The following is a 12,191-nucleotide window of genomic DNA, read 5'->3' as shown; positions in this document are numbered from 1 at the left end:
TGAGTAGGATTTCGGGATTGAATGACTGTGACGAGCTTCAAACTCCTGAAGGCTGGGCGTTAGTGACAGACGCAAAAGAATCACTGGATTCTATTCCAACCTGATTGAGAACCGACAGATGATTAGCTGTGCTGTGACAGAGCATTTGGACCATTTTCACTGAGAGGATGGGATGTAGCCATTGACAACGGTGATGCCCTACATACAGCTTGCCATAGAAAGGAGTGATGAAAAACTAGAAGGAAGAAGTAGGAAAGCAGAGATTCAGAAGGAACACAGCACCTCCATACACCTATCTAAAATTCCCACCATTGAATTGCATGAGTAACTTTATCTTTATTTTCTATTTATTTTATTATCTTTATTTAAACCAATAATCTCTTAATCCAGTTAAATCTGCCTGACTGGGATTTACAAGATGACCATAGCTTGCTTCATACCAACAATATCTATGGGATCAACCATTACTCACGTAAGGTATTACTTGGATGACCCAGTACACTTGCTATTTAGTTGTGCGGAGTTGTGACAAAGTGTGATTCACGTTTGAGAGCACCAAGCCTTTGGAGCCATTGTTGATGATCACAATTTCGTCCACTACAATCCATATCATTTAACACAAACTAGAAGTTCAGAAACCTCATTCTTTCATAGCTACAGGCTCAAAGCTATTGCCACCTAATTCTAACCTGCCACCTAACATACCATAAATTTCTAATCAAGAGAGGTATCTCCGTTCTCACAGCAAAATTGTATTCACTTGAAGATACTCAAAACAAATCAGGAAAAGCAAAAGGATTTCACAATAACCCAGAGCTAAACTTGACACTTTAATGCTCCTTCATCATGTTACTCAATAAATCAGCAAAGCAGTCACAATCCAATCACATGTAAATCACAAAATAGTCAAACAAACGCAAGTCAGCAACACATCACTAATCAACAATCATAAGACATTCAAAATAAAAAATTAGTAAATTAAAATCACAATACAAAAACTGCAGCACAGAGCTTCAAAATAATCAATAATCAATAAACAGCAGCAGAAACAGAGTAAACCAACAATCAAATAATCGTTCAACAAAAATTAACAACTCAACCAGTCAACCAGACCTTCGAAAGACAGAAACAAAGCGTAAAAAACAAAAAAAAATGTTGAACAAGTGAAGAACAGATGAACAATTGAGCACTGAGCTAATCAATCAGAAACAGTGCAATAATTGCCATCAAATAATCAACACAGTCACAATCTAGGTACAATTAAATCACAAAATAAAACAGTAAAACACAACACACTAAATTAGTAATGAAGTCGAGCTAATCACTAATCAATAAAGGCCAAGACCAGTATTCCGACAACAGAAGTAAAGGAGCATATATAAGCTTTCATCTCAATTGGCTTTGTGTTCAGGAGACATGGGAAAAGGCTCTTTTCCAACAGTGATCCTTATCGCAATCAATTATTCAACAATTATTATTACAAAGAAAAAAATAAATACCTAGGGCTAGAAGCTGGAAGCCTGGAAAAAAGTAGAGCTGGCGGGGATAGTGGCTGGCAAGACAGTGGCTGACGGGGTAGAAGTATGGAACAGAGTTGGCGTCGCAGGAAGTAGCTGCGCAACCGAAAGTGGCGCTGGCAGTGGTTTCAGTTTTCAAAGACCAACAGAGCTGGCTGCGCAATGGAAAGTGGTTGCTCAAACAGAGCTGACTGATGTTGGCTGCACAGAAGTTGCGACGGTGACGGTGGCTGGACGGAAGTTGTGCCGGAAGCTCGAGGTCCAGCCGTCTAGGTGAGTGCTGCTTCGCGTTCTGGAGACTAGAGATGAGAGGGGTAATGGTTAGGGAAGTTAAGGAGTTAAGGTTCAGCAACTAAAATGCAATTGAAATTAGGGAGTTAGGGTTCGACCGACCGGTTTTCAGCTGGTTCGGCGATCCAATGACGATTTTTCAATCTTACGGTATTAGCTTCTGTCTGAACCGTAATTGACAGCGGTTCACGATTTGACCGGCCAGTTCAAACTGATTTTCAGAACCTTGATTAGAATACTTGTTATTGTGTGACCTCATAGGTTCAATACTATGCAGGTAGTAAATTAGTCATATTAAATTTACTAATCAAGGTTGGCGTCTAGCAACACTCCTTATCGACTCGATAGAATGAAGTAATATATTTTTACTAAGAACCTAAGAAGAACAAAGTATAATTCATTCCATCTTTCCAACTCTTGGTTAACCCTTAGAATATAGTTTAATTGTCAAACTCTAACTTATTACATTATTATAATGAACTGTGAATGACTTAAGAAACTCATTTCTTCATTCATTCAATCCCCTTGGCCAATATTTTATTCATCTCAGTCATTATAATCATAGAGCTCAAACTCTTTACCAAGAGTTAATGGATTCCTTATTGACTGATCATGAATTCTACAAGTATTTAAATCATACCCAATATCCATTCAACTAGCACCATAGGGTATTAGGTGTCTGGAATCAAAGTATAATAAATACATTGTTAATTACTATGACAATCGCAGGTCAAAGAAAATGCTATTACTATGTTCATCTTGAAAATATCCTATTGACAAATATGCGGTAATTATAACCATTGGGAATTCTCAAAGTGAGTAAGTGATGCGGTATTTTACAACCCACAAACTAACCGGCAAGTGCACCGGGTCGTACCAAGTAATACCTTACATGAGTAAGGGTCGATCCCACGTCATTGATTGATTGGCTTAGTTAGGCAAGTAGAAAAGGGTTTTGAGATGTTCAAAAGGTTTAAGTTCGAACTCAGAATATAAAAAGGATAGACAAATAAATAAGTTGGGAATAAAATATGGAGAAAATAGTTAAGGCTTCAGAGTTATCTATTTTCCGGATTGATTTTTCTTACTAACTATTTTAATCATGCAAGATTTAATTCATGGCAAACTATATGTGACTAGACCCTAATTCCTTAGACTTTCCTAGTCTCCTCTAAAATTTATTAACTGCCAATTCCTTGGTCAATTAATTCCAATTAGAGGGTGAGGATCAATTTCTAGTTTATATGCCAAAAGAATCCTAATTATCCAAAAATAAGGGGATTATATATCACGTATCCCGTTAAATACAAACAATTAGAAATTCAGTATGTTTTCAAGCTGTTGTTCAAGTAAAGAGCTTTTTCAAGTTTTATAAGAACTCAATTAGAACATGGATCATACTTCTGTTCCACCCAAATTCATAAAATAAAGAGCGAAAACAATTATTGAAATATAAATCAAAACATGGATTAAATTAGAAAGATCAAACGAATCAATCCATACAAATAGACATAGCTCCTAACCTTAACAATGAAGAATTAGTTGCTCATGGCTCAGAGAAAAAAACTAGGATTCTAGTAAAATATACTGAGTTCCCTAATGGAATCCCCCTAATGGAATCTCCTAATAAATTTAAAATCTAATATCTAAAATTAAGATAATATCTTTTCCTATTTTCAAATTCAAATTTGAATTTAAATGAGAATTAACTAACTACTCTGCGTCTTGTAACGTGGGGACACTTGGCTTTACTGGATCCGTGCCTAACTTGGGTGCTAAAATAGGGCCCAGAAATCACCCCCAGTGTTTTCTGCATTTTCTACACGTGGCGATGTCATGCGAACGCGTCAGTCACGCGTACGCGTCGATGGTCTTTTTCGCAAGTCACGCGGACGCGTCGGTCACGCGAACGCGTTACTGAGCAAATCTTCAAATCACGCGTTCGCGTCAGTCACGCGCACGCGTCACCGTGGAAAGCTCCAAACCACGCGTACGCGTCAGTCACGCGTACGCGTCGCTCCTCACTGCCATCTCTTTTGATTCTTGAGCTGCAGAAACTCCATCAAATCCAGTCGAATGCTATTTAAAATAAACAAATTTGCAAAAGACTCAAAGTAGCATCCATATTGGCTAAAAGATAATTAATTCTTCATTAAACTCAACAAATTAGATGCAAATTTACTAGGAAAAGATAGAAAAGATGCTCACGCATCACAACACCAAACTTAAACTATTGCTTGTCCTCAAGCAACCAAAACTAATATAAGCTTAGGATGTGAATTTGCATGAGAATGAGAGTTCGATTAAGCTCATGTATCTTCTTATAGTGGGGTTTACAACTGCAATCCTGAATAGTTTTTGACATTTCACTTTATCCTTTGAAGTTCAGAATGATTGGAATCCATAGGAACTCAGAATTCAGATAGTGTTATTGATTCTTCTAGTTCAGTATGTTGATTCTTGAACACTGCTACTTTATGAGTCTTGGCCGTGACCCTAAGCATTTTGTTTTTCCAGTATTACCACCGGATACATAAATGCCATAGACACATAACTGGGTGAACCTTTTCAAATTGTGACTCAGCTTTGCTAGAGTCCCCAGTTAGAGGTGCCCAGAGTTCTTAAGCACACTCTTTTTCCTTTGGATCACGACTTTAACCGCTCAGTCTCAAGCTTTCACTTGATACCTTCACGCCACAAGCACATGGTTAGAGATAGCTTGATTTAGCCGCTTAGGCCAGGATTTTATTCTTTTGGGCCCTCCTATCCATTAATGCTCAAAGCCTTAGATCCTTTTTACCCTTTGCCTTTTAGTTTAAAGGGTTATTGGCTTTTTCTGCTTGCTTCTTTTTTCCTTTTTTTAATTTTTTATTTATTTTTTTTGCAAGCTTCGTGTTTTTCACTGTTTTTTTCTTGCTTCAAGAATCAATTTTTATTTTTCAGATTATCAATAACATTTCTCTTTGTTTCATCATTCTTTCAAGAGCCAACAATTTTAACATTCATAAACTTCACTATAAAAAATATACACTGTTCATGTCATGCATTCAGAATTACAGAAAATACCACCATATTTAAGTAAATAAGACTACTCTTAAATTTAACTCAATTCTCATGCAATACATCACTTCTGTATTTTTTATTTGAATTCAAGCTTAGTGAGTAATACATGAGACATCTTTTCAAAATTAAAGCATTTAAGGAAAAACTAAACTAGACCTAAGATTCTCACTAATAAAGGATCATGCAACAGACAAAGCAAAATAGCAGAAAACCAGAACATAACATAGAATAAGAGGGGAGGAATAAAAAAAATGAAAGGAACTCAACCACCTTAGTTATCCTAGTGGTCATTTTATTCTTCAGGTTGTGCTTCTCCGTGAAGATGATTCGTCTCCCTTTTGGTGCCATAGGAATAAACAGAAAAGCTTTAAGCAAAGCGTCAACACCAAACTTAAATGTTTGCTTGTCCTCAAGCAAAGAAAATCTGAAAACAAAAACAAATGATAAGATGAAAGAAGAATAAAAGGATAAAGGAACAAGAGAGAATTAGGATTGGGAGAGAGAGAGAAAGAACATTAAAACTGGGCAGCGAACTAGTGTAATTGTGCAGCGCAAGCGACGCGTACGCGTGGGTCACGAAATTTTCTTAAGGACGCGTAAGCGTCAGGCACGCATACGCGTGCCTTAGGTTTTGTGCAATTCGCGCGAAACCAGCCGGGCGCATGCTCAACTCTTTGTTCGCGTGGCTAGGGAACCAATATTGGCATACAACGCGTTCGCATCATGCACGTGCACACGTGGATGGCCGTTTAGTCAAATGACTCGTACGCGTCAGGGACGCGTACGCGTGGTCAATTTTGTGCGTCTAGCACACTTTCAGCCCCAAACCAGCACAAGTCTCTGCCCAAACACATATTTACGCCGTTTTTCCAGGTGACACGTTCGCGTCAGTGACGCGCACGCGTGGAGTGCCAAAATCACCAATGACGCGCACGCGTGGGGTACGCGTACGTGTGGGCTTGTTTGTGCGAAAGGCATTATTCCTGCGCCACTCCCGTGCAACTCTCTATTAAATTTTATTTTTCACGCACATGCATATGACGCGTACGCATCAGCGACGCTTGCGCGTCATGTGCTCCTCTTTTTTTTATTATCCGGTTCCTGTTCTAAAATAGCTGCATGATCAGAAAATTAGTAAGAATTCAATAAAAATCAAATAAGTAAGAAAACTACTATTACGAAAAATAACTAAGAATGAAAAGGAACGATCATACCATGGTGGGTTGTCTCCCGCCAAGCACTTTTAGTTAAAGTCCTTAAGTTGGACATGTAGTGAGCTCCTTGTCATGGTGGCTTATGCTTGTATTGATCCAGGAATCTCCACCAATGTTTGTAATTTCAATGGCTACTGGGATCTCAAACTAGGCGCATAACGCCTTTGAGCAAGTTGAAGCAAGTGACAAGGCCCCAAGAGTGTTGATTGTGGGAATGAATTCCAGGGTCCCAAACCTTGCTTTTACATCCGTCTTCTTGTGAATCACCATTGTTTCCACCGAGTGGCAAGCAATCTGAATTCTCACAGAGACATCCAAACAACCTTCTAGACCCATTCAATTTAGCTCTACACCAATCCTTGCACTTCAATTTGGAGCATGCAACCATATTGAACCTTGTTTGACAACTCTTGCCACTAACCATCTTCCTCTGACTCTTAATGCCACAAAGAGCTCTAAGTTGACCATTGTTTCCAGTAGCCCATATTCAAGTGGGAAAGTAAAGGTTAAGGATAGGAATTTTACCCACTTGAATATTGTATTGGACGGTGATGGCTTTGGAAGAGGTCTTGCAAGCTTCACTCCCTTGTGTTCTTCTTTGAATTCTTCCACCTCTTTGCAAGCTTTTTCAATTTCAACCTCTTCCTCTTGGTAGCTTTCTTCTAATTCAATCTCTCCTTCATTGCTTACCAAGGCATGGGAGGTTGTGCTTCTTCATCTTCTTCCATATGTGAGGGTGGAAAGTTCTCTAATTCACTGGAGTATAAACTCCTTTTATTGGTTTTCTCACTTTCTTCCATAGGATCTTGTATTGTATCTCTTGGGAAGAAATTTGCTTGTTCCTCTTCTTGGTTCTTAATCATTGTCTGCACATATTTCTCTATATTTTTGACACTCGTCTTTATATCATGTAGGAATTCTTTCATGAGGAGTTCAAGATATGATGGTATTTGAGATGAATAAGGAGATTGTGGCTCTTGATATGAATAAGAAGGAGATGATGGTTCTTGATTTGAATAGGGAGATGGTGGCTCTTGGTATAGGTAGAAAGATGATGGTTCTTGGTATGAATAGAAAGATGGTGGTTCTTGATATGAATATGGAGGTGGTGGCTCCTGATAGTTAGAACATGGAGCATTGAAGTCTCTTTGATTTTGACCTTGCCAACCAAAATTTGGATAGCTCCTCCATCCACCATAATATAAATCACTACTCGGGTGTGAGTAGTAACCCATGTGATCTCTCTCTATTATTTTTCCTGAGCACAAAACACCAAACAGAATTAAATGCACCATGTGATAAACAGGAAAGCAAAGAAGACAGAACAAAATTTTTTTTGAAAAGAAAAAAATAAATAAAAATTCGAAAATAAATGAAAAGAAGTGAACTATAAATTCAAAAATTAAAAAAGAAAGATACTAGGATTTTTTTAAAAAAAATATTTTTTAAAGAAAAATTAGTACGGAGACACCAAACTTAATTTCAAAAGTTAAGAGGAAAAAAATTTTAATAAAATAAATCAAAATAAATATATATTTTTTTCAAAAATTTTTTTAAAAATAGATTTTAATAAAATTAAAAATAAAACGCCTAATCTAAGCAATCAAACAACTAATAGTTGTTAATCATAGTCAATCCCCGGCAACGGCGCCAAAAACTTGATGCGGTATTTTACAACCCACAAACTAACCGGTAAGTGCACCGGGTCGTACCAAGTAATACCTTACGTGAGTAAGGGTCGATCCCATGAGGATTGATGGATCAAGCAACAATGATTGATTGATTGGCTTAGTTAGGCAAGCAGAAAAGAATTTTGAGATGTTCAAAAGATTTAAGTTTGAACTCAGAATATAAAAAGGATAGACAAATAAATAAGTTGGGAATAAAATATAGAGAAAATAGTTAAGGCTTCAGAGTTATCTATTTTTCGGATTGATTTTTCTTACTAACTATTTTAATCATGCAAGATTTAATTCATGGCAAACTATATGTGACTAGACCCTAATTCCTTAGACCTTCTTAGTCTCCTCTAAAATTCATTAACTGCCAATTTCTTGGTCAATTAATTCCAATTAGAGGGTGAGGATCAATTTCTAGTTTATATGTTAAAAGAATCCTAATTATCCAAAAATAAGGGGATTATATGTCACGTATCCCGTTAAATACAAACAATTAGAAATTCAGTATAATATGTTTTCAAGCTGTTATTCAAGTAAAGAACTTTTTCAAGTTTTACAAGAACTCAATTAGAACATGGGTCATACTTCCATTCCACCCATATTCATAAAATAAAGAGCGAAAATAATTATTGAAATATAAATCAAAATATGGATTAAATTAGAAAGATCAAACAAATCAATCCATACAAATAGACAGAGCTCCTAACCTTAACAATGAAGGATTAGTTGTTCATGGTTCAGAGAAGAAAACTAGGATTCTGGTAAAATGTACTGAGTTCCCTAATGGAATCCCCCTAATGGAATCTCCTAATTAATTTAAAATCTAATATCTAAAATTAAGATAATATCTTTTCCTATTTTCAAATTCAAATTTGAATTTAAATCAGAATTAACTAACTACTCCGCGTCTTGTAACGTGGGGACCACTTGGCTTTATTGGATCCGCGCCTAACTTGGGTGCTAAAATGGGGCCCAGAAATCACCCCAGCGTTTTCTGCATTTTCTGCACATGGCACATGTCACGCGTACGTGTCAGTCACGCGTACGTGTCGATGGTCTTTTTCGCAAGTCATGCGGACGCGTCGGTCACGCGAATGTGTCCCTGAGCAAATCTTCAAATCACGCATCCACGTCAGTCACGCGCACATGTCGCCGTGGAAAGCTCCAAATCATGCGTACGAGTCAATCACGCGTACGCGTCGCTCCTCGCTGCTATCTCTTTTGATTCTTGAGTTGTAGAAACCCCATCAAATTCAATCGAATGCTACCTAAAATAAACAAATTTGCAAAAGACTCAAAGTAGCATCCATATTGGCTAAAAGATAATTAATTCTTTATTAAACTCAACAAATTAGATGCAAATTCACTAGGAAAAGATAGAAAAGATGCCCACGCATCAGTAAGTTCAATGGTCATATCTCTATATGCACTATCTATATATATAATTTAATAAATAAGATCTATTAATCTTCATCCAATGAAGACCATTGATCTATATATATATTGATCTTTTCGGATTATTAATGTTCCTTTTTAATAATCTTATGACAAAAAACAATTTAGATTAAAGGGTTAACTACCAAAAATACCCCCAAATTATTCAAACGCCGACAAAAATGCACCCGAATTTTACTATCGACAAAAATGCCTTTAAATAATTTAAAAATGCAACAAAAATATCCAACAGTAAATATGTATTTTCGAAAAATACCTTAGAGATTGAATTTTGAGATATTATTATTCTTAAAATTTGGTAATTTTTTGTTGAGTATATATTTTTTGTGATTTTTTAAAAGTATTATTAGTTGTTAACAAAAAAATTACAAAAAATTATATACTTAACAAAAAATCAACAAATTTTAAAAAAATAATATCTCATTTTTCAATTGTGCTTTCAAAAAATTGCATCAAAATTCAATCTCTAATGTATTTTTTGAGAAATACATATTTAATATTAGATAATCTTGCAAAAAAACTAACATTAAATATGTATTTTTCAAAAAATACATTAGAGATTGAATTTTGATACGACTTTTTGCAAATATGATTAGAAAAATGAGATTATTCTTAACTTTTGGTGATTTTTTGTTAAGTATATATTTTTTTGTGATTTTTAAAAGTATTATTGGTTGTTAACAAAAAAAATTATAAAAAAATATATAATTAACAAAAAAATTACTAAATTTTAGGGATAATAATATATTAATTTTATAATTATGCTTGCAAAAAATTGCATCAAAATTTTATCTCTAAGGCATTTTTTGAAAATATATATTTACTGTTGGATATTTTTGTTGTGTTTTTAAATTATTTGAATGCATTTTTGTCGATAATAAAATTTGGGTGCATTTTTATCCGCGTTTGAATAATTCGAATGCATTTTTGGTGATTAATCCTAGATTAAATTAAAAAAGATTCATCTCTCAATATTATGATCACTGTCACAATGATAAATCACTAAATTTAATCAATGACCTTATTATATTAACATTTTAATATAATAACAATAATAAATTATTTGACATATAATTGATTAGATTGTAATTATACTATTTATTCTCAACATATATAATGCGATCAAATGAATCAAACAATGTGATATCTCTGCCAAAGTTAATAACAAAATGCAATAGAACAAGTATACATATACAAAAATGTTGTCTTGTACACTAAAATCAACCACCATATATTTATATACGAATACAAATATGTTTAATTTTATACTAATAGCTGATTTTAATGTACACCTATGAATGAAGTATATATGCATATATGATCGGTTCCAACAACCGAAAGGCATGATGATCGACGAATCCAAGAAATTTATGAGATGGTTCCAATGACGTTGCTGTATGGAGAAGGAGGTGAGTTCATGACAACAGGCCTAGCAGGAAGAGCTTTCTCCATGGCAGCAAGAATGTCCAAGCAGTTGCCACCAATCTGGAAAACGGGTTCAGATTGGGCGGCGAAAGGGATCGTCTCGCCAATGTCGAAGGAGTCGCTGCACGCTTCATAGAAGGAGATAACAGCGGAAACCTTGTACTTTGCCTCGATAACATTTTTGGTAGCCACCATAGCTTTGGCCTCCTTGATGGAACCCAAGATGCTCTTGTACTGATCCTTGCAAATCTTGAGTGAGTCCTTTGTGGACTTTGATAGACCTTTCTTGAAGAACAAGCTATCTATGGCGGCCAGGGTTAACTTGGCTTGTTCACTGGTGGCGTCAAGGGTGATGTCAAGGGCCTTGAATTGGTCGAAGTGAATGCCTTCAAAGTATGGTTGGAGTATTTTAGTGCAAAGAGTGGCGTTTTGGGTGCTTTGGCAGAACTTGCCGATTTCCGCCGCGAGGTCTAGGCGGTGCTGGACCACGTGGAAGTTGCGAGAGGCCGGGATGGCCTCGGCCGCGAACAAGGCCACGGCGGAAAGGAGGAGGAAAAGGGCTGTCCTACTCATGAAAGATGCCATTTTGTCTAAAATGTTGATTTCAAGAGTAGAGACGAAGAGGGGGGAAATGGATAGAGGGCTAATAAGCCTTTTTATTTATTTATTTAGTTATTTATTTTTTATTTTATGAGGAAGATTTGATGCCTTGTTAGGTTTTAGTAGGGATTGTCAATTTGTTATTTGGCTAAGAAACCGGATCTCCATGCAAATTATAGGGAAGAATACAAATTTTTGTGGACAAAATTATAAGTAATTTCCTTGTTTAGTTGTTTTAGGGTCTTCATCAATTATTTAATCTACACTTTCTATTTTATATTTCACATTTGAACTTATATTTACACTTTTTTCATGATGTATAATTTTTTTTTTCTAAAATTTCATGTCCATCTAATTAAATTATCACTATTAATAAAACATTTTTAATGAATTGATTGACACCATATGTATAAAAAGAGGACAAGTAAGATAAAGGTCAACAAAAACATATTTCAGAGATAAATACTTTATATATTTTTAAAAAGGTAAATACTTTATATAATTCATATATTAACTAGTACAAGACACAGGTAGATATACTAGTATGTATAAATAGAGGTTCGGACAAGTAACATAGAGGTCAACAAAAACATAAAATTATAATGGATAGCCTTAACTTCAATTTCTTCCTTGTGTCATCATCATCATTAGGAGAGTCATGAGAGGTAACAACCCTAATCCTAGGTACACAGTACACCTATATTTCTTACATTTTTATTATATTTTTTTTTCAATTACAATTTTTAGAATTTGAACCCTAGATTTTTGAGGTGGAGAGGAGAAGATATGCCATATGAGCTAGGAGTGTTCGTGGTGCGGTTTGAATCGGTTTTGAGTCAAAAACTCATCCAATCCGAACACTAATTTTACTTGTGGTGCAGTTTAGATTGGATGATCTTTAAAAAAAAAAATCCGATTCGATCCGATCCAATTTCAAACGGTTTGAA

General features: G+C 35.5%; 1 protein-coding gene across 1 annotated transcript; it reads right to left on the bottom strand.

Annotated features, from left to right (window-relative positions):
* Positions 1-10,346: 10,346 nt before the first annotated feature.
* Positions 10,347-11,316, bottom strand: LOC112796145 (pectinesterase inhibitor 1-like). The gene has a single exon (XM_025838472.3). The coding sequence runs from the start codon at positions 11,227-11,229 to the stop codon at positions 10,588-10,590; it is 642 nt and encodes a 213-aa protein (XP_025694257.1). The 5' UTR covers positions 11,230-11,316; the 3' UTR covers positions 10,347-10,587.
* Positions 11,317-12,191: the final 875 nt, after the last annotated feature.

The sequence above is a fragment of the Arachis hypogaea genome, chromosome 4, assembly GCF_003086295.3.
Source record: "Arachis hypogaea cultivar Tifrunner chromosome 4, arahy.Tifrunner.gnm2.J5K5, whole genome shotgun sequence".
In the NCBI taxonomy this organism is placed as follows: domain Eukaryota; kingdom Viridiplantae; phylum Streptophyta; class Magnoliopsida; order Fabales; family Fabaceae; genus Arachis; species Arachis hypogaea.
Note: the sequence above shows the minus strand (reverse complement) of the source record. Positions and strands in the feature narration are given on the sequence as shown.

Excerpts from the sequence above, each read along its gene's own strand:
- LOC112796145 (XM_025838472.3), bottom strand. The coding sequence starts at position 11,229 with ATGGCATCTTTCATGAGTAGGACAGCCCTTTTCCTCCTCCTTTCCGCC.